The 20769-nt window shown below is 39.3% G+C and overlaps 1 protein-coding gene across 1 annotated transcript in view; it reads left to right on the forward strand.

Annotated features, from left to right (window-relative positions):
- The first annotated feature begins 18651 nt into the window (after nt 1-18651).
- The window catches only part of LOC128661186 (1-phosphatidylinositol 4,5-bisphosphate phosphodiesterase gamma-1-like), a 370915-nt gene continuing 368797 nt past the window's right edge, over nt 18652-20769 (forward strand). The window contains 1 exon segment of the mRNA XM_053715427.1: nt 18652-19968. Coding sequence (XP_053571402.1) covers nt 19764-19968 — 205 coding nt within the window. The 5' untranslated portion in view covers nt 18652-19763.

The raw sequence follows: 20769 nt of genomic DNA on the forward strand, positions 1-20769 counted from the left end.
TCAACGTTTTTTGGGGTTTGCCAATTACTATAGAAAGTTTATTAAAAACTTTTCTTCCTTGGTCAAACCTATCACAGACATGACCCGTAAAGAGAATGATCCACTCCATTGGTCACCTACTGCCATTAAGGCCTTTGATAGTCTTAACACTGCCTTTGCTGCCGCTCCAGTTCTGTCTCATCCTAACCCTGTCCTGCCTTTTGTACTTGAGGTCGATGCGTCTGAGACTGGAGTAGGTGCTCTCTTGTCTCAACATTCTACGCCTGATGGTTCCTTGCATCCGTGTGGTTTCTTCTCTAAGAAATTGTCTCCAGCGGAGTGCAATTATGAAATTGGTGACAGGAAATTACTGGCCATAATTTTGGCACTTAAGGAATGGAGGCATCTTCTCGAAGGTACTAGCGTGCCAGTGATCATTCTTACTGACCACAAGAATTTAACTTATCTATCTGAAGCAAAACATTTGTCGCCCCGACAGGCCAGATGGGCGCTATTTTTGTCTCGGTTTAATGTGGTCTCCTACCTGCCTGGTAGTAAGAATGTTAGGGCTGATGCCCTCTCTTGACAATTTTCCCCTCTGGCCAAGGAGGAGTCTGTACCTACTCCAGTTATACCTCCTGACCATATTTTGGCTACCATACGTACTAATTTGACTGCTCCCTTGGGGGAGGAGATCCTGGCTGCACAAACCAATGCACCTCCTGAGAAACCTAGTGGTAAGTGTTTTGTTCCTGAGAATCTTCAAACTAAACTTTTGCACACTTACCACTATCCTAAAGCCGTAGGTCACCCAGGCAAGAACCAAATGATTTGGTCTGTCACTCGACAATTCTGATGGCCAGGTCTTCATTCTGATGTTGCTGCGTATGTTGCCTCCTGCTCAGTTTGTGCACAGAATAAGACTCCTCGACGTCTTCCTGTGGGTCTTCTTCAACCTATTGCTAATGGTGAGCGTCCTTGGACACATCTTTCCATGGACTTCATTGTCGAGCTCCCTGTTTCCAATGGCAATACTGTTATCTTTATGGTGGTTGACAGTTTTTCTAAAATGTCACATTGCATTCCCTTGAAGAAGTTGCCTACTGCTCAGGAGCTTGCTTCAATTTTTTCCCGGGAGGTCTTCCGTTTACATGGGTTACCCAAGGAGATAGTGTCGGACTGGGGTAGCCAGTTTGTCTCCAGATTTTGGCGTTCCTTTTGTGCTCAAATGGGGATCCAGCTTTCCTTCTCCTCTGCATATCACCCTCAATCCAGTGGGGCTGCGGAACGGTCTAATCAAGCTCTGGAACAGTTCCTCCATTGCTATGTCTCAGATCACCACAATAATTGGTCTGAACTGTTACCTTGGGCAGAGTTTGCTCGTAATAGTGCTATTAATGCTTACTTCAAGTTATCCCCGTTCATGGCGAATTATGGGTTTCAACCATCCTTTTTGCCCGATTCATTCATGTCTCAAGGTATTTCAGCTTTGGAGGAGCATCTCCGGCAACTCCGTTCCACATGGGTGCAGATTCAGGATTGCCTTTATCGTTCTATGCAGCGCCAAAAGTTCCAGGCTGGTCGTAGGCGTCTGCCCGCGCCTTCCTACCAGGTTAGTGAGAGAGTTTGGCTGTCTTCCCGCAACTTGAATCTTCATGTGCCTTCCAATAAACTGGCTTCCCGTTATGTTGGTCCTTTTCAAATACTCCGACGGGTCAATCCTGTGGCCTACGCTCTTGACCTTCCTCCTGCAATGCGCATCTCCAATGTTTTTCATGTCTCCCTCTTGAAACCATTGGTTTGTAACCGTTTTACCACTGTGTTGCCTCGTCCCCGTCCTATCTTTGTTGACAACCATGAAGAGTATGAGGTCAGCAGTATTATTGACTCTCATATGTCCAGGGACCGCGTACAGTATTTGGTTCACTGGAGGGGCTACGGTCTGGAGGAGCGTTCATGGGTTCCCTCCTCTGATGTTCATTCTCCCGCCCTTCTCCGTGCCTTCCATGCCGTTTTCCAATAAACCTTTTGTCCTCCTGCAGGGAAGGGGTCGTTGAGGGGAGGGTACTGTCAGGGTTTTTTCCCTGTTTTGTTTGCCATGTGCTGCTGGCAGCCATTTTACTCACCTCTCTTGCTGACTCTGGTGCATACTGTGTGATACTGCTCATTTCCTGCATTTCCTTTTATGGCCAGACTGGTGTACATCATCCGTGTGAGACAGGATGCAGTCTCAGAATTGTGATGTCATCACTTATTATTTAAAGGGCCTCTGTTCAGTATGTTTTGCCCTTGCATTGTCTCAGACCTGTTTGTGAGAGCTCCTGTGTATTACCTGGTTGTCTGACGTCCCTCCTGGTTCCTGATCTCTGGCTTGTTCCTGACTCTGCTGTTCTCCTTGCTCCTGACTCGGCTCGTCTGACTATTCTCTTTGACCCCTGACTCGGCTCGTCTGACTACCAGCTCTGGTTTTGATTCCTGGTTTGTTATTTGACTTGTGGATATTTTATTATTTTTTTGCTATTAATAAAGGTGTGATTATTTTTGCAATTCTCGTCTTAGTCTGATTCCTGGCACCCTGACAATTGGGCCCAATTTGGACATTTCCACTTAGGTGTGTACTCACTTTTGTTGCCAACGGTTTAGACATTAATGGTTGTGTGTTTAGTTATTTTGAGGGGACAGCAAATTTACACTGCTATACAGGCTGTACACTCCTTAATTTACATTGTAACAAAGTGTCATTTCTTCAGTGTTGTCACATGAAAAGATATAATAAAATATTTACAAAAATGTGAGGGGTGTACTCACTTTTGTGAGATACTGTATCTCAGAGGACAATGATAAGACCAAGGGCTTTAACTCCTAACCATTTAACAATGTTCAGGATTTTCCTGAATTAGAAGATCTGTCTGCCTGTCCTTCTTTAGCATCTGTAAAATAAATCTGAATTCATGTAAAGTCCACCCATATACAGTATATATATATATATATATATATATAAATATATATACTCACCGGCCACTTTATTAGGTACACCTTGCTAGTACTGGGTTGTACCCACTTTTGCTTTCAGAACTGCCTTAATTCTTCATGGCATAGATTCAACAAGGTGTTGGAAACATTCCTCAGTTATTTTGGTCCATATTTACATGATAGCATCACACAGTTGCTACAGATTTGTCGGCTGCACATCCATGATGCAAATCTCCTGTTCCACCACCACCAGCCTGAACCGTTGATACAAGGCAGGATGGATCCATGCTTTCATGTTGTTTACGCCAAATTCTGACCCTACTATCTGAATGTTGCAGCTCAAATTGAGACTCATCAGACCAGGCAACATTTTTCCACTCTTCTATTATACAATTTTTTTGAGCCTGTGAGAATTGTAGCTTCAGTTTCCTGTTCTTAGCTGACATGAGTGGCACCTGGTGTGGTCTTCTGCTGCTGTAGCCCATCTGCTTCAAGGTTCGACAGTATTCTGCATACCTTGGTTGTAATGAGTGGTTATTTTAGTTACTGTTGCCTTTCTATCATCTCAAACCAGTCTGCATTTTCGTCCACAAAGCTGCCGCTTACTGGATATTTTTCTCTTTTTTCTGACTATTCTCTGTAAAACCTAGAGATGGTTGTGCGTGAAAATCCCAGTAGATCAGCAGTTTTTGAAATACTCAGACTAGCCCGTCTGGCACCAACAACCATGCCTCGTTCTAAGTCACTTAAATACCCTTTCTTCCCCATTCTGATGCTTGGTTTGAACTTCAGCAAGTCGTCTTTACCACGTCTAGATGCCTAAATGCATTTAGTTTCTGCCATGTGATTGGCTGATTAGCAATTTGTGTTACCAACCAATTGAACAGGTGTACTTAATAAAGTGGCCGGTGAGTGTGTGTGTATATATATATATATATATATATATATATATATATATATATATATATATATATATATATACTGTATATATATATATATATATATATATATATATATATATATATATATATATATATAGATTATATATACACTGTATATATAAATTAGAAGATAATGTTATCATCCCATTTGTTTTAATTCCTTTAATTTTTAATTTAGTTTTAGCAACCCCAACATCAACAAAATGAGGCTGCTTCCAGATTATTACTATGACAATCACTTTGCTTTAATTTGAACATCTAACCCCTTATTTGAATGGTAAAACAAACCTCACTCTTGTGATATATTTCTATGGTAAGGGGTATTAAATAACTGTGAAGGTATAGGTTTACACCATAAAGATAAATGCATAGCTACTTAGTATGTGAGAGATTTCTGGAACAATTATGTCAATTTTCCCCTTTTTCTTTGTTAGCAGTTAATGCCATTTCTAGATGATTGGACTATAGCCACCTATCGCCTAGATTTAGAGTTTTGTCGGTAAAGACCCGCGGTGCTAACGCTCCTTTTTTTCCAGCGCACCCTTAAGCCAAGGCTGGTATTACGAGTTGTCTGAATGGCTGCGTTAGCCTCAGAAAAGGGAGCGTTGAGCATAATTTAGCTCCACTTCAACCCTCAATACCAGCATTGCTTACAGTAGCGGTAAGCTGGAAAAACTTGCTTGTGCATGATATCCCCATAGGATACAATGGGACTGAGCTGGCTGGAAAAAAACCTAACACTTGCAAAAAAGCAGCGTTCAGCTCCTAACGCAGCCCCATTGTTTCCTATGGGGAAACACTTTCTAAGTCTACACCTAACACCCTAACATGAACCCCGAGTCTAAACACCCCTAAACTTACACTTATTAACCCCTAATCTGCCGGCCCCGCTATCGCTGACACCTACATTATATTATTAACCCCTAATCTGCCGCTCCGGACTCCGCCGCAACCTACATTATAGCTATGAACCCCTAATCTGCTGCCCCTAACATCGCCGACACCTATATTATATTTATTACCCCCTAATCTGCCCCCCCAACGTCGCCGCCACCTACCTACACTTTATAACCCCTAATCTGCCGACCAGACCTAGCCGCCACTATAATAAATGTATTAACCCCTAAACCACCGCACTCCCGCCTTGCAAACACTATAATAAATTGTATTAACCCCTAATCTGCCCTCCCTAACATTGCCGCCACCTACCTACAATTATTAACCCCTAATCTCCCGCCCCCAATGTCGCCGGTACTATAATAAAGTTATTGACCCCTAAACCTAAGTCTAACCCTAACACCTCCCTAACTTAAATATAATTTAAATTAAACGAAATAAATTTACTATCATTAAATAAATTATTCCTATTTAAAACTAAATACTTACCTATAAAATAAACCCTAATATAGCTACAATATAACTAATAGTTACATTGTAGCTATTTTAGGATTTATATTTATTTTACAGGCAATTTTGTATTTATTTTAACTAGGTACAATAGCTATTAAATAGTTAATAACTATTTAATAGCTACCTAGTTAAAATAATTACAAAATTACCTGTAAAATAAATCCTAACCTAAGTTACAAATACACCTAACACTACACTATCAATAAATTAATTAAATAAATTACCTACAATTATCTAAACTCTAATACAATTAAATAAACTAAACTATAATACAAAAAAACCAAAACACCAAATTACAGAAAATAAAAAAAATTACAAGAAGTTTAAACTAATTACACCTAATCTAAGCCCCCTAATAAAATAAAAAGCCCCCCCCAGAATAATAAAATGTCCTACCCTATCCTAAATTACAAAGTAATCAGCTCTTTTACCAGCCCTTAAAAGGGCTTTTTGCGGGGCATTGCCCCAAAGTAATCAGCTCTTTTACCTGTAAATAAAAATACAATACCCCTCAACATTACAACCCACCACCCACATACCCCTACTCTAAAACCCACCCAAACCCCCCTTAAAAAAACCTAACACTACCTTGAGTCATCTTCACTCAGCCAAGCTGAATTCTTCATCCAAGCGGGGCAGAAGAGGTCCTCCATCCGATTGAAGTCTTCATCCAAGCGGGGCAGAAGAGGTCTTCCATCCGATTGAAGTCTTCATCTAAGCGGAATCTTCTATCTTCATCCATCCGGAGCGGAGCGGCAGCATCCTGAAGACCTCCGGCGCGGAGCATCCTTTCAGCACGACGGACTAACAACGAATGACGGTTACTTTAAATGACGTCATCCAAGATGGCGTCCCTCGAATTCCGATTGGCTGATAGGATTCTATCAGCCAATCGGAATTAAGGTAGGAAAAATCTGATTGGTTGATTCAATCAGCCAATCAGATTGAAGTTCAATCCGATTGGCTGATCCAATCAGCCAATCGGATTGACCTCGCATTCTCTTGGCTGTTCCGATTGAACTTCAATCTGATTGGCTGATTGAATCAGCCAATCAGATTTTTCCTACCTTAATTCCGATTGGCTGATAGAATCCTATCAGCCAATCGGAATTCGAGGGACGCCATCTTGGATGACGTCATTTAAAGGAACCGTCATTCGTCGTTAGTCCGTCGTGCTGGAAGGATGCTCCGCGCCGGAGGTCTTCAGGATGCTGCCGCTCCGCTCCGGATGGATGAAGATAGAAGATTCTGCTTGGATGAAGACTTCAATCGGATGGAAGACCTCTTCTGCCCCGCTTGGATGAAGAATTTGGCTCGGCTGAGTGAAGATGACTCAAGGTAGGGAGATCTTCAGGGGGTTAGTGTTAGGTTTTTTTAAGGGGGGTTTGGGTGGGTTTTAGAGTAGGGGTATGAGGGTGGTGGGTTGTAATGTTGGGGGGGTATTGTATTTTTATTTACAGGTAAAAGAGCTGATTACTTTGGGGCAATGCCCCGCAAAAGGCCCTTTTAAGGGCTGGTAAAAGAGCTGATTACTTTGTAATTTAGGATAGGGTAGGGCATTTTATTATTTTGGGGGGCTTTTTTATTTTATTAGGGGGCTTAGATTAGGTGTAATTAGTTTAAACTTCTTGTAATTTTTTTTATTTTCTGTAATTTAGTGTAATTTAGTGGGGTTTTTTTTGTATTATAGTTTAGTTTATTTAATTGTATTTGAGTTTAGATAATTGTAGGTAATTTATTTAATTAATTTATTGATAGGTGTATTTGTAACTTAGGTTAGGATTTATTTTACAGGTAATTTTGTAATTATTTTAAGTAGATAGCTATTAAATAGTTATTAACTATTTAATAGCTATTGTACTTAGTTAAAATAAATACAAAGTTGCCTGTAAAATAAATATAAATCCTAAAATAGCTACAATGTAACTATTAGTTATATTGTAGCTATAATAGGGTTTATTTTATAGGTAAGTATTTAGTTTTAAATAGGAATAATTTATTTAATGATAGTAAATTTATTTTGTTTAATTTAAATTATATTTAAGTTAGGGGGGGGTGTTAGGGTTAGGGTTAGACTTAGGTTTAGGGGTTAAAAACTTTATTATAGTAGCGGTGACGTTGGGGGCGGGAGAGTAGGGGTTAATAAATGTAGGTAGGTTGCGGCGATGTTAGGGAGGGCAGATTAGGGGATAATACAATTTATTTTAGTGTTTGCGACTCAGGAGTGTGGTGGTTTAGGGGTTAATACATTTATTATAGTGGCGGCGAGGTCCGGTCGGCAGATTAGGGGTTAATAAGTGTAGATAGGTGGCAGCGATGTTGGGGGGGGTAGATTAGGGGTTAATAAATATAATATAGGTGTCGCCGATGTTGGGGGCAGTAGATTACGGGTTCATAGCTATAATGTAGGTGGCGGCGATGTCCGGTCAGAAGATTAGGAGTTAAAAAAAATTATTATAGGGTTTGCGATGTGGGGGGGACTCAGTTTAGGGGTTCATAGGTAGTTTATGAGTGTTAGTGTACTTTATAGCACAGTAGTTAGGAGCTTTATGTTCCTGCGTAAGCCCATAAAACTCTTAACTACAGACTTTTTTTGCGGTTGGAGTCTTGTCGGTAGAGGCTCTACCGCTCACTTCTTCCAAGACTCGTAATACCAGCGTTAGGCAAATCCCATAGAAAGATAGGATACGCAATTGACGTAAGGGGATCTGCGGTAGCCTCGAGTCGCGGAAAGAAAGTGAGCGGTAGACCCTTTCCTGCCTGACTCTAAATACCAGCGGGCGTTAAAAAGCAGCGTTAGGACCCCTTAACGCTGATTTTTAACCCTATCGCAGAACTCTAAATCTAGGCGTATATGTCTTCTTCATTTTCCTTTTTGCTATATCCTCTGTGCAAAGTTTCATAATGATTTTGTATAATTTTGGCTTTGCATTTGTACTTTTATGATAGACTTCAATAAAGGTGAACAAATATATAAAAAAGATACTATACAATAATACAAGTTCTGCAAACAACAAGACAGTGGCTAACTTTGTCTACTACAGTAATAAGCACGACTTATACAAATATAAGCAAGAGTCCATAAAAAGTTAAAAGTCCATGTTTAATTACAGCTTTTAAAAGTCAATAACGTCACAGCAATCACATGTAAAAAAAAAAAGATGACGTTTCCTGCCTACTACAGTAACAAGCAAATGGGGCACATGGTGTGGAAATGTGGAATGTGAAATATTTACAGTAAATAAACACTTTATTAAAAATGAATATTGCATAAATATGCTTTTACATGTTTTCATCTACTTAACTGCAAAGGACTCCAATGCACTTCTACAATATATATGTTTCTATATGTGTACATTTGTATTTATGTGTTTATATATGTCTGTAAATACATATATACACATATAAATACATATATACACATATAAATACATATATACACACATGTAAATACATATATACACATATAAATACATATGTACACATATAAATACATATGTACACATATAAATACATATATACACATATAAATACATATATACACATGTAAATACATATATACACATATAAATACATATGTACACATATAAATACATATATACACATATAAATACATATATACACATGTAAATACATATATACACATATAAATACATATGTACACATATAAATACATATATACACATATAAATACATATGTACACATATAAATACATATATACACATATAAATACATATATACACATATAAATACATATATACACATGTAAATACATATATACACATATAAATACATATGTACACATATAAATACATATGTACACATATAAATACATATATACACATATAAATACATATGTACACACATAAACACATATATATATATATATATATATATATATATATATATATATACACATGCATACATATCTTTGCCTGCTTTATTTTTTTCGAATACCTGAGACCTCATATCTTTGAGCCTTTATAACTTTTTTGTACTATTTTTAAAAAATATATTTTTTATTATACAGTGTTATTATGAGTGTAACTGTACTTAGTAATGTATTTTTTATGTGTTTTGTGACACTCTTTTGTTTCATGAAACAGTTAACCAAAGCTCTGAGGACGCGGTAATCATTCTAGCGTAAATCGCGATAGCGCTCAAGAGATCGACTTTACATTCAACATGTAATACGAGCAGAAAACCTAACTCACACAAACAGCCACAATAAACTCCTTATCACTCACGTGTAACTGTTAATGCGCCACTCGTAATCTGGCACAAAATGTTTTATGTCTCTTTTACAAAGTACAATTGTTATAGAATGTCAGCTATTTGACTTTAGTTTAGGAGTACAAGTTCTGCTGGTTTCTTTAGTATGAGGAGAATGTTGAAAGTTTCAGCGGCTGTCTGCCTGTGGGGTTTATGTGGTTTCATATACTGTTTACATTTTGAAGCTTCACAATTTCTAGAATCATCACCTTTTCCCTAACTTTTCATATTGCTTTGGGCATGCACCAGATACAGAAATGTGGGCAGGAAAACACTGCAATACACCAATCTATCCAAAAATCCTTAGTGGCACAATTTATGTACCCAAGAAGAACCTTAAAAGGGACAGTTTACTCAAAAAATGTCTCCCCTTTAATTTGTACCCAATGATCCACTTTACCTGCTGGAGTGTATTAAATTGTTTACAAGTATTTCCATTACCCTTATATTGGCATTTGAATTAGTTTATTTAGCCTGTGGTATCCCCACCCATCCTGAAAGTTTTTGGCCACAAGGCCAAGCTGTATTAACACGGCCAGTAGAAGAAATTACACTCCCAGTGGGTTATAGAAGAGATAAGGTAATAAAATGTTAATTTTCCATTGTTCACTCCAAGTATTGGTGATTGGTTTATGGACAGATATAAGATAAAGAAGCATTTATATGTACATAATGTGATAAAGTAATGAGCTCAACCCATTTTATTAGGTTATGGCTTTAAAACTCAAAATCAGCTAATTCATATACAGGGAAAGCAGAATTATTAGGCAAGTTGTATTTTTGAGGATTCATTTTATTATTGAACAACAACCATGTTCTCAATGAACCCAAAAAACTCATTAATATCAAAGCTGAATATTTTTGGAAGTAGTTTTTAGTTTGTTTTTAGTTATAGCTATTTTAGGGGGATATCTGTGTGTGCAGGTGACTATTACTGTGCATAATTATTAGGCAACTTAACAAAAAACAAATATATACCCATTTCAATTATTTATTTTTACCAGTGAAACCAATATAACATCTCAACATTCACAAATATACATTTCTGACATTCAAAAACAAAACAAAAACAAATCAGTGACCAATATAGCCACCTTTCTTTGCAAGGACACTCAAAAGCCTGCCATCCATGGATTCTGTCAGTGTTTTGATCTGTTCACCATCAACATTGCGTGCAGCAGCAACCACAGCCTCCCAGACACTATTCAGAGAGGTGTACTGTTTTCCCTCCTTGTAAATCTCACATTTGATGATGGACCACAGGTTCTCAATGGGGTTCAGATCAGGTGAACAAGGAGGCCATGTCATTAGATTTTCTTCTTTTATACCCTTTCTTGCCAGCCACGCTGTGGAGTACTTGGACGCGTGTGATGGAGCATTGTCCTGCATGAAAATCATGTTTTTCTTGAAGGATGCAGACTTCTTCCTGTACCACTGCTTGAAGAAGGTGTCTTCCAGAAACTGGCAGTAGGACTGGGAGTTGAGCTTGACTCCATCCTCAACCCGAAAAGGCCCCACAAGCTCATCTTTGATGATACCAGCCCAAACCAGTACTCCACCTCCACCTTGCTGGCGTCTGAGTCGGACTGGAGCTCTCTGCCCTTTACCAATCCAGCCACGGGCCCATCCATCTGGCCCATCAAGACTCACTCTCATTTCATCAGTCCATAAAACCTTAGAAAAATCAGTCTTGAGATATTTCTTGGCCCAGTCTTGACGTTTCAGCTTGTGTGTCTTGTTCAGTGGTGGTCGTCTTTCAGCCTTTCTTACCTTGGCCATGTCTCTGAGTATTGCACACCTTGTGATTTTGGGCACTCCAGTGATGTTAAACTGGTGGCAAGTGGCATCTTGGCAGCTGCACGCTTGACTTTTCTCAGTTCATGGGCAGTTATTTTGCGCCTTGGTTTTTCCACACGCTTCTTGCGACCCTGTTGACTATTTTGAATGAAACGCTTGATTGTTCGATGATCACGCTTCAGAAGCTTTGCAATTTTAAGAGTGCTGCACCCCTTCTCATTACAGAGATGCACATCACCTAATATGCTTAATTGGTAGTAGGCTTTCGAGCCTATACAGCTTGGAGTAAGACAACATGCATAAAGAGGATGATGTGGTCAAAATACTCATTTGCCTAATAATTCTGCACTCCCTGTACACAAATAAGCCTTAAAAAAGCAAATCTCATACATTTTGTACTCTGCAGCTGGTAAAAAAAGTAATTGGAAACACATTAAGGGAAAAACTATTTTATAGTATACTGTCCCTTTAACTTTTACAATAGATACAAAAGGTTTATCAGACATCTGAAGCCATCCGGTAATAAATATGCACTGCAATCTCACTAAAGTAAATATTAGACTTTTTAAAAAACTCATATGTTATATTTACATTTCATAACCAATTGGAAGTGGGGAAATACTTAATTAGATAATCCCTTTATTACACATTCCCCAGTTTTGCATAACCAACACAGTTATATTAATATACTTTTTACCTCTGTGATTACCTTGTATCTAAGCCTCTGCAGACTGTCCCCTTTATCTCAGTACTTTTGACAGACTTGCATTTTAGCCAATCAGTGCTGACTCTTAACCCCTTAAAGGGACACTGAACCCAATTTTTTTCTTTCGTGATTCAGACAGAGCATGCAATTTTAAGCAACTTTCTAATTTACTCCTATTATCAAAAACATTTCATTCTCTTGGTATCTTTATTTGAAAAGCAAGAATGTAAGTTTAGAAGCCGGCCCATTTTTGGTGAACAACCTGGGTTGTTCTTTCTCATTGGTGGATAAATTAATCCACCAATAAACAAGTGCTGTCCAGTGTACTAAACCAAAAATTGGCTGGCTCCTTAGCTTAGATGCTTTCCTTTTCAAATATAGATAGCAAGAGAACGAAGAAAATTTGATAATAGGAGTAAATTAGAAAGTTGCTTAAAATTGCATGCTCTATCTGAATCATGAAAGAAACAATTTGGGTTCAGTATCCCTTTAATGACCAGCGACATACCCCTTACGTCGCTCGTCTTTCTATGGGGGTGCGGCTTTAAATAGACCGTGCTATTTTAGCAAGCCTTGTGTAGAGAGGGATGTGTAGACCTGCACTATTATAGCCACACAATCTTAACGGCCATTAAGTGTTAAATAACTCCACCGGCGTGAGCATGTTATCTATATGACACAAATGAACTATCAGTGTCTAACTGTGAAAAACTGTTGAAATGCACTGAGATAAGAGGCAGTTCAACAGTTAAGAAATCAGTTTATAAGCCTACCTAGGTTTAGCTTTCAAAAAGAACAAGCCAGAACAAAGCAAATTTTGTTATAAAAGTAAACTGCAACGTTGTTTAAAATCGCATGCCCTATCTAAATCATGAAAGTTATATTTTGACTAGACTGTCCCTTTAATTCTCTCCCTCGTTAATTCTGACTATTAGTTACATATATACTAATACACAACACTGTAAACACAAAGTAACAGACGGCTAGATTTGCGGTAAGAGCTGCTTGGTGCTAACTTGCAAGTTATTGTCACCGCTCACCTCCCTATAGCGCTGCTATTACAGGTTTGCAAAAACCCAGCGTTAGCAGGCAATAAGTGAGTGTTGAGCAAAATTGAGCTCCATACCGCACTCCAATACCAGCGCTGCTTTGAGCTGGTTTTACGTGCTCGTGCACGATTTCCCCATAGACATCAATGGGGAGAGCCGACTAAAAAAAAGCCTAACACCTGCAATAAAGGAGCCTAAAGCTCCGTAACGCAGCCCCATTAATTCCTATCGGGAAACAAAATTTATGTTTACAACTAACACCCTAACATAAACCCCAAGTCTAAACACCCCTAATCTGCCGCACGACATCGCCGACACCTACATTACACTTATTAACCCCTAATCTGCTGCCCGACATCGCCGACACCTACATTACACTTATTAACCCCTAATCTGCTGCCCGACATCGCCGACACCTACATTACACTTATTAACCCCTAATCTGCCGCCCGACATCGCCGACACCTACATTACACGTATTAACCCCTAATCTGCCGCCCCCAATGTCGCCGCCACCTACCTACACTTATTAACCCCTAATCTGCTGCCCCCAATGTCGTCGCCACCTACATTATACTTATTAACCCCTAATCTGCCGCCCCAATGTCGCCGCCACCTACATAAATTTAATAACCCCTAATCTGCCACCCCCAACGTCGCCGCCACTATACTAAAGTTATAAACCCCTAAACCTAACCCTAAGACTAGCCCTAACACCCACTAACTTTAATATAATTAAAATAAATCTAAATAAAAATTACTATCATTAACTAAATAATTCCTATTTAAAACTAAATACTTACCTATAAAATAAACCCTAAGATAGCTACAATATAACTAATAGTTACATTGTATCTATCTTAGGTTTTATTTTTATTCCACAGCTAGGTTTGTATTTATTTTAACTAGGTAGAATAGTTACTAAATAGTTATTAACTATTTACTAGCTACCTAGCTAAAATAAATACAAATGTACCTGTAAAATAAAATCTAACCTGAGTTACACTGACACCTAACCTTACACTACAATTAAATAAATTACATTAATTAAATACAATTAACTAAATTACAAAACAAAACGAAACACTAAATTACACAAAATAAAAAGAAATGATCAAATATTTAAACTAATTACACCTTATCTAATAGCCCTATCAAAATAAAAAAGCCTCCCAAAATAAAAAACACCCTAGCCTAAACTAAACTGCCAATAGCCCTTAAAAGGGCCTTTTGCATTGCCCCAAAGAAATCAGCTCTTTTACCTGTAAAAAAAAAATACAAACAACCCCCTACAGTAAAACCCACCACCCACACAACCAAACCCCCCAAATAAAATCCTAACTAAAAAAACTTAAGCTCCCCATTTCCCTGAAAAGGGCATTTGTATGGGCATTTATCTCTATTTCCGCCCAAACCCTAAGATAAAAATAAAACCCACCCAATAAATTCCTTAAAAAACCTAACACTAACCCCCGAAGATCCACTTACAGTTTTTGAAGACCCGACATCCATCCTCAACGAAGCCTCAGAAGTCCTCCTCGAAGCCGGCAGAAGTCTTCATCCAAGCCGGCAGAAGGCTTCATCCAGACGGCATCTTTTATCTTCATCCATCCGGCGCGGAGCGGCTCCATCTTCAAGACATCCTCTTCAATCAACGTCTCTTCCAGAAGGAAAGTTCCTTTAAGGGACGTCATCCAAGATGGCGTCCCTTGAATTCCAATTGGCTGATAGAATTCTATCAGCCAATCAGAATTAAAGGGTAAAAAATCCTATTGGCTGATGCAATCAGCCAATAGGATTGAGCTTGCATTCTATTGGCTGATTGGAACAGCCAATAGAATGCGAGCTCAATCCTATTGGCTGATTGGATCAGCCAATAGGATTGAAGCTCAATCCTATTGACTGATTGCATCAGCCAATAGGATTTTTCACCCTTTAATTCCGATTGGCTGATAGAATTCAATCAGCCAATAGGAATTCAAGGGACACCATCTTGGATGACGTCCCTTAAAGGAGCCTTCATTCTGGAAGAGACGTCGATTGAAGAGGATGCTCCGCGCCGGATGTCTTGAAGATGGAGCCGCTCCGCGCCGGATGGATAAAGATAGAAGATGCCGTCTGGATGAAGACTTCTGCCAGCTTGGATGAAGACTTCGGACCGCTTGGATGAAGACTTCTGCTGCCTTCAATGAGGACTTCTGCCGCTTCGTTGAGGATGGATGTCGGGTATTCAAAAACTGTAAGTGGATCTGTGCATAGGAAGACTGCTCCGCACCTCCGGCACAAAGAAAGAAGATGGTCCCGCGATGGATGAGGATGGATTCGCCTGGGTGAAGACTTTGTTCCACCTAGAAGAAGATGGATGTCCGGACCTCAGGAATGGTGATTTTTTTGGGGTGTTTTATTTTTTTAGATTAGGGCTTTTATTATTTTTTAATGGGCAGCAAAAGAGCTGATTGCCCTTTTAATGGCAATGCCCATACAATGGGTGGATTAGATTTTTTTAAAGTTAGTTTTTTTTATTTTGGGGGGTTGGGTGGGTGGTTTTACTGTCAGGGGTTAACACAAAGGATACCAAGAGAACAAAGTCAATTTGATAAAAGACACAAATTGGATTAAAAAAAATGTTTTACACTTTTAGTTGAGAAAACTTTGCTGGTGGAAAAAACACTGTGGGAAATGAAATCTCATAAGAAGAAAGCGTCCTCAATTTATCATCTATAAAGAGATTTTAACAGTTCTCATACTGCTTATTAGGTTTAAGTATTGACAAAAGTTCTAAACTGCACTGGAAGAAGATGGCGACACAAGATTCTAGATATTGTAAATATCAAATGTTCAAAACACAACTTTTGGGACATGTTCTGTAAAACCCCCAAAAAACAATCTCAGTTGCCAGTAAACCAGGTGGTTAAATCCCAGTAATGAAGACGTGAATGCTAAAAGAAATCTTGTTTTAGCGGATAAAGTTAATTACAATCACAAAAATATGAGTATGAAATAAAAAGAAAGGTTTTAAGAGCAAGATTGAAAAATGCCGTTTGTAGATGTTGCGGTTGTGGTAGGATTTAGCATCACTGAAAATAAAGGCCACCTTCATTCATTAGTTTTAAAAGAACGGATGAAAAAGTGCCTTCATTTTGCTGCGGCTTCACTGCTAAGCCTAGCGGCTCTGACGGCCCACGGTACTGCTCATTTTTTTTCAATGAGGTGACGTTTCCACCTTTTAGCCAATAGCCGTGCTTGCCTACAGGATAATGCCGATCGGCCCGCATGGCTATTGGCTAAGAGGTGGAAACGTCACCTCATTGAAAAAAATGAGCAGTACCGTAGGCCGTCAGAGCCGCTTAGCTAAGTAGTGAAGCAGCGACGAAATAAAGGCACCTTTCATCTTTTTTTTTAACTGATGAATGAAGTTCGCCTTTATTTTGATTGATAGTAAATCCTAGTGTTTCTGAAACGCTAGGATTTACCATCACTTTAATTTTCACGCTAGCTGTACGGGATATTACCTATATGTCTATTACATACATGTACATATGCAAATTTCTATCCCACCCACTACCAATGGACTATACAAGAGCGATGAATATAGGAGACCATATAGTCATATAAACTGTACATCTAGTGATGTCTGTGGCTATTTCAGAGTGAATTGGACATGCACAATATAATAGAATTATTACAAATCGTCTTGGAATATTTGCAAACATCAAAAAGGCCAGGTTTGCGCTTTATCAAGGTGCTGCTATTTAGGCAATAACTTTGGCTGTGTGGGTTCTGATTACTTAAAGGACCAGTGAATACAGTAGGTTTGCATAATAAACAAATGCATAATAACAAGACAATGCAAAAGCACTTAGGGGTAGATTTATCAAGCAGCGGATGCTACCCCCGTAGTTTCAGGTCTTAAGACCGCTGCTCCTTAACTCGTCCGCCACCTTTGAGGTGGCAGACAGCAATCATCCCGATCGGATACGATCAGGATGATTGACACCCCCTACCGGACAATTGGCTGCAAATGTGCAGGGGGTGACATTGCACAAGCATTTCACGAGAAATGCTTGTGCAATGATAAATGCAGACAGCGTATGCTATCAGCAGTGGATCATGTCCGCCCGCACAATGATAATTTGGTCCCAGAGTCTGAATTTCAAATGAGTAGTAGATTTTTTTTTCTGACTAATTTTAAAGTTATGTCTATTTCCACTCCCCCTTTATTATGTGACAGCCATCAGCCAATCACATATGCATACACATACCATGTGACAGCCATCAGCCAATCACAAATGCATACACATACCATGTGACAGCCATCAGCCAATCACATATGCATATACTGTATGTATAGTCTGTGAATTCTTGCACATGCTCAGTTGGAGCTGGTGACTCAAAAAGTGTAATTATAAAAAGACTGTGCACATTTTGTTAATGGAAGTAAATTGGAAAGTTGTTTAAAATTGCTGCTCTATCTTAATCATGAAAGTTTGACTTGAGTGTCCCTTTAAGACGGTGTTGTTCGTGCATCACATGGGTGACTTTTCCCATATTCAATCCAATATTTTTCCAATATGAAACTTGTGTTATCATTTGGATTGTGGTCACTCCAGTGTCAAAAAATGTGTATTGGGAGCAGAAAACTAGCCGATAAACACGATCAATAAGACTGGAACCTGTGGCAAGTGTTAACCCCCCGCAAATAGCATTAAACATATAATTAGTCAGCTCCAGAGGAGCAAAGCACTAGTAGGACCTTGTGAACCAATGGCAAGAAGCATAAATGTGTACCTTCCAATAAGCAGCTAGCCCCTTCCTTAGTAGGTAAATGTGATAATACAATGAAATCCATTTAAGCCCAACACTGGACTTTACTATCTCTTTAGATAGTCACACCCTATAGATCTTTTCCATTTATTGGTAAAATTTGCAACTCACAACATCATGAATTGCCCAAAACTCTTGTAAGTCTCCAATAATGTGAATATATCTGGTGGGCACTGACCACTTAACAGCCAGTGACAGGAAGCCAGATCACTAAATGGGGTTTTCATGTCTACATTATTCCCTTAGACCCACAGCAGCAATTATTAGAAAAGTATAAATATTTTTTTAAATAGGATTAGCATAATCTGAGGCTCAGGTCTACTGAGGGCTAAGAGTGAGCAACACGTGGAGTGTATAGAGGCCAAGAGATATGCACCTCTGTTCCCAAAATTTAATGGACACCGAATACTGAGGCTAAAATCTCTATATGAGCACAATTCTCATTAACCCTTCATTTCATGGCAGAGTTAGCTGTTTGCAGAAGTATAAGGTTGTGTACTAAATATTACAAAATAGAACGAGACATCTGGTTGTAATACCCCATTTCTGCCTCAATGTGTCACTGTCTTCCACAATTTTTCTGCCTTCAATTAATTCTTTTTTTCTTTTAACTCCAAGATCCAGTAAATGGTTTTTTTTTTTTAAATTCCTTTCCGTTCTCTTTCCGGCCATGTGTGATTGCAGTTTCCTCTGGGCGTGCATTGCAATTAGCTGGGATCTGCCTGTGTAGAAGATCAGAATCAGCTGGGACCCAGTGACCTGTCACCCTGTAATCAGCCCTTGTCACACAGCCCAGCTTGCTGCTATGTCCTGTCATGGAGACCTGTGTGCAGAGCTTCTGCAGAAGATCCCATCCCATGACTTCCAATCCTGCATCCCCACCTACCTTTAATCTATAGTTACATTTGTGCAGCTTTCATCCTATTATAGTGATCCTAATCAATGCATATACCCAGGCTGCAGGCAAGCCTTCAGAAATTGGATTATAGTCATTAATTGCATTGCTTTTCCTCTCAAGTACATTGAATTTCATGTATTTTTTCCAGTGATCAAGGCAAACAGCTCCATTGTGGGGCAGCTCCATCAAAGCTTTGCAAACCAGAGAGAATGTGTGTCCCCTGGGGAGCATCCTTTGGTAATGTAAACCAATTACTGCCTGCTGATGACACACAGAACAAGCCATTCACTGAGATCCTGTTATTTAGTGGGCATGCTTGATAGATCATTTTTTTTCTCCCCAGTCTGCTCATTTAGATATTTGGCCAGGGGGGAAGCTGGGCTGAGCTTCCTGCATCAGTTTTATGACCCATCATATCCTCACTGAAAGGGTTGGACCAGTCTGTAAGTTCCTATCAGCTGTGTCACACCGCAGGGTCCTCTGTGGTTCATGCACAGTGCATCACTGAAGGAGATAGAGGACATAATTTGCTCCATATGGATCTAACCTGAACCAGATAGTGGATCACTTGTAACTACCTAATCTATAGGTCTATTTTTTATTTCTTCTTGCCTTGAAAGCATTGCTATGGGACTATAGAGTGGATTATTATTGTTATTTGTAGGCACATGCAGAGAGATTAGCTGCAAGTCATTGCTGGTTATTTGGACTTATTTGATTACTTTACTGTGGAGTGTGGGTCACACCGCTTGACATAAATGTGCAAACTTAAAACATTAAATATGTTTTTTGGCTTATAAAGCTGTTGATATTGCAGTGCCAGATTTTGGTCTAGAGATGCCAGTACACATGCAGTGATTTTATACCCTTCTGTTTGCCCGGTTGGCATGCACTGAGGATTACAGGCTGCAGGATGCCCAACATCAATGGCTTCATGGAAGACCCCAGACCAAATATGGGGGACATTATTAGGACACTGATGATCCTGGAAAAGGGCACAGTGCTAACCTTGTACTATCAAAAAAAGTCTCAGCGGCCAGAGAGGAGGACTTTCCAAGTGAGGATGGACACTAGACAGGTCATCTGGTTTAGAAGTCCAGAGAAGGTGGAAGGGGACAGTAAGTACCTAATGGATCCTACACACCTGATAGCAGCAGTAATGTTTTATTAGCAGTGTGTAGGGCCCTGAGAAATATGCTTACTACTTCTATATTACAATATGTAATGCACAAGTCTCCATAGCAGGTCCTTTAACCCTTTATGCATAAATAGAAACCCAGATGTATTGTCGTGTGTTTGCCTATATAGAATAGTTTTGTGTTCTTGTGTTTGGCTGTAGGAAAGTGGGTGGTTGCCTAGGGGTGGATTTACTCATGGGGGTACTTGTCAGTCTTCAAAATTCCTATGTTATAAACTTGTTTGCTCAGCACAGCCAAATAATGTAGTGGCAGGAATGTGGCACATTTGGTGAGCACTAGTTTTTGTATTACAGGGTGCAGGTGGAATTAAAAACATGGGGGTGGGTAGCTGCCTATGGGTACCATAAATTGAAATCTGCCCCTCTGTGTTGTAATTGTATTAACAGAAACTCAAATTAACTGTCTAGATCATTTGCCCTTTGCCTAATAATCACATTTTATTTTGCCCCCCCCCCCAGCAATTTTATAAGAACGGCAGTTTTGCATCCGTGTTGTCACCAGCGTTACTGTCATCATGGGCACAATATAGCTTGTGCAGTGATGCCCTTGGCAGAAGTGCTGCCTGAGCCATTGTGTTTGCTGAAGCTGGACAATGCTGGTTATTTTGTCTCACTTGTGCAGCATACGCACGTATGCTGTGAAGGCCTGTGCACCAGTATTAAAGCTCAGAGAGCTGTGTGTTGCATTAATGAAGACTTCATTTGTGTCATACAAGCCACT

This window comes from Bombina bombina, chromosome 5 (assembly GCF_027579735.1).
Source record: "Bombina bombina isolate aBomBom1 chromosome 5, aBomBom1.pri, whole genome shotgun sequence".
NCBI classification, from domain to species: Eukaryota; Metazoa; Chordata; class Amphibia; order Anura; family Bombinatoridae; genus Bombina; species Bombina bombina.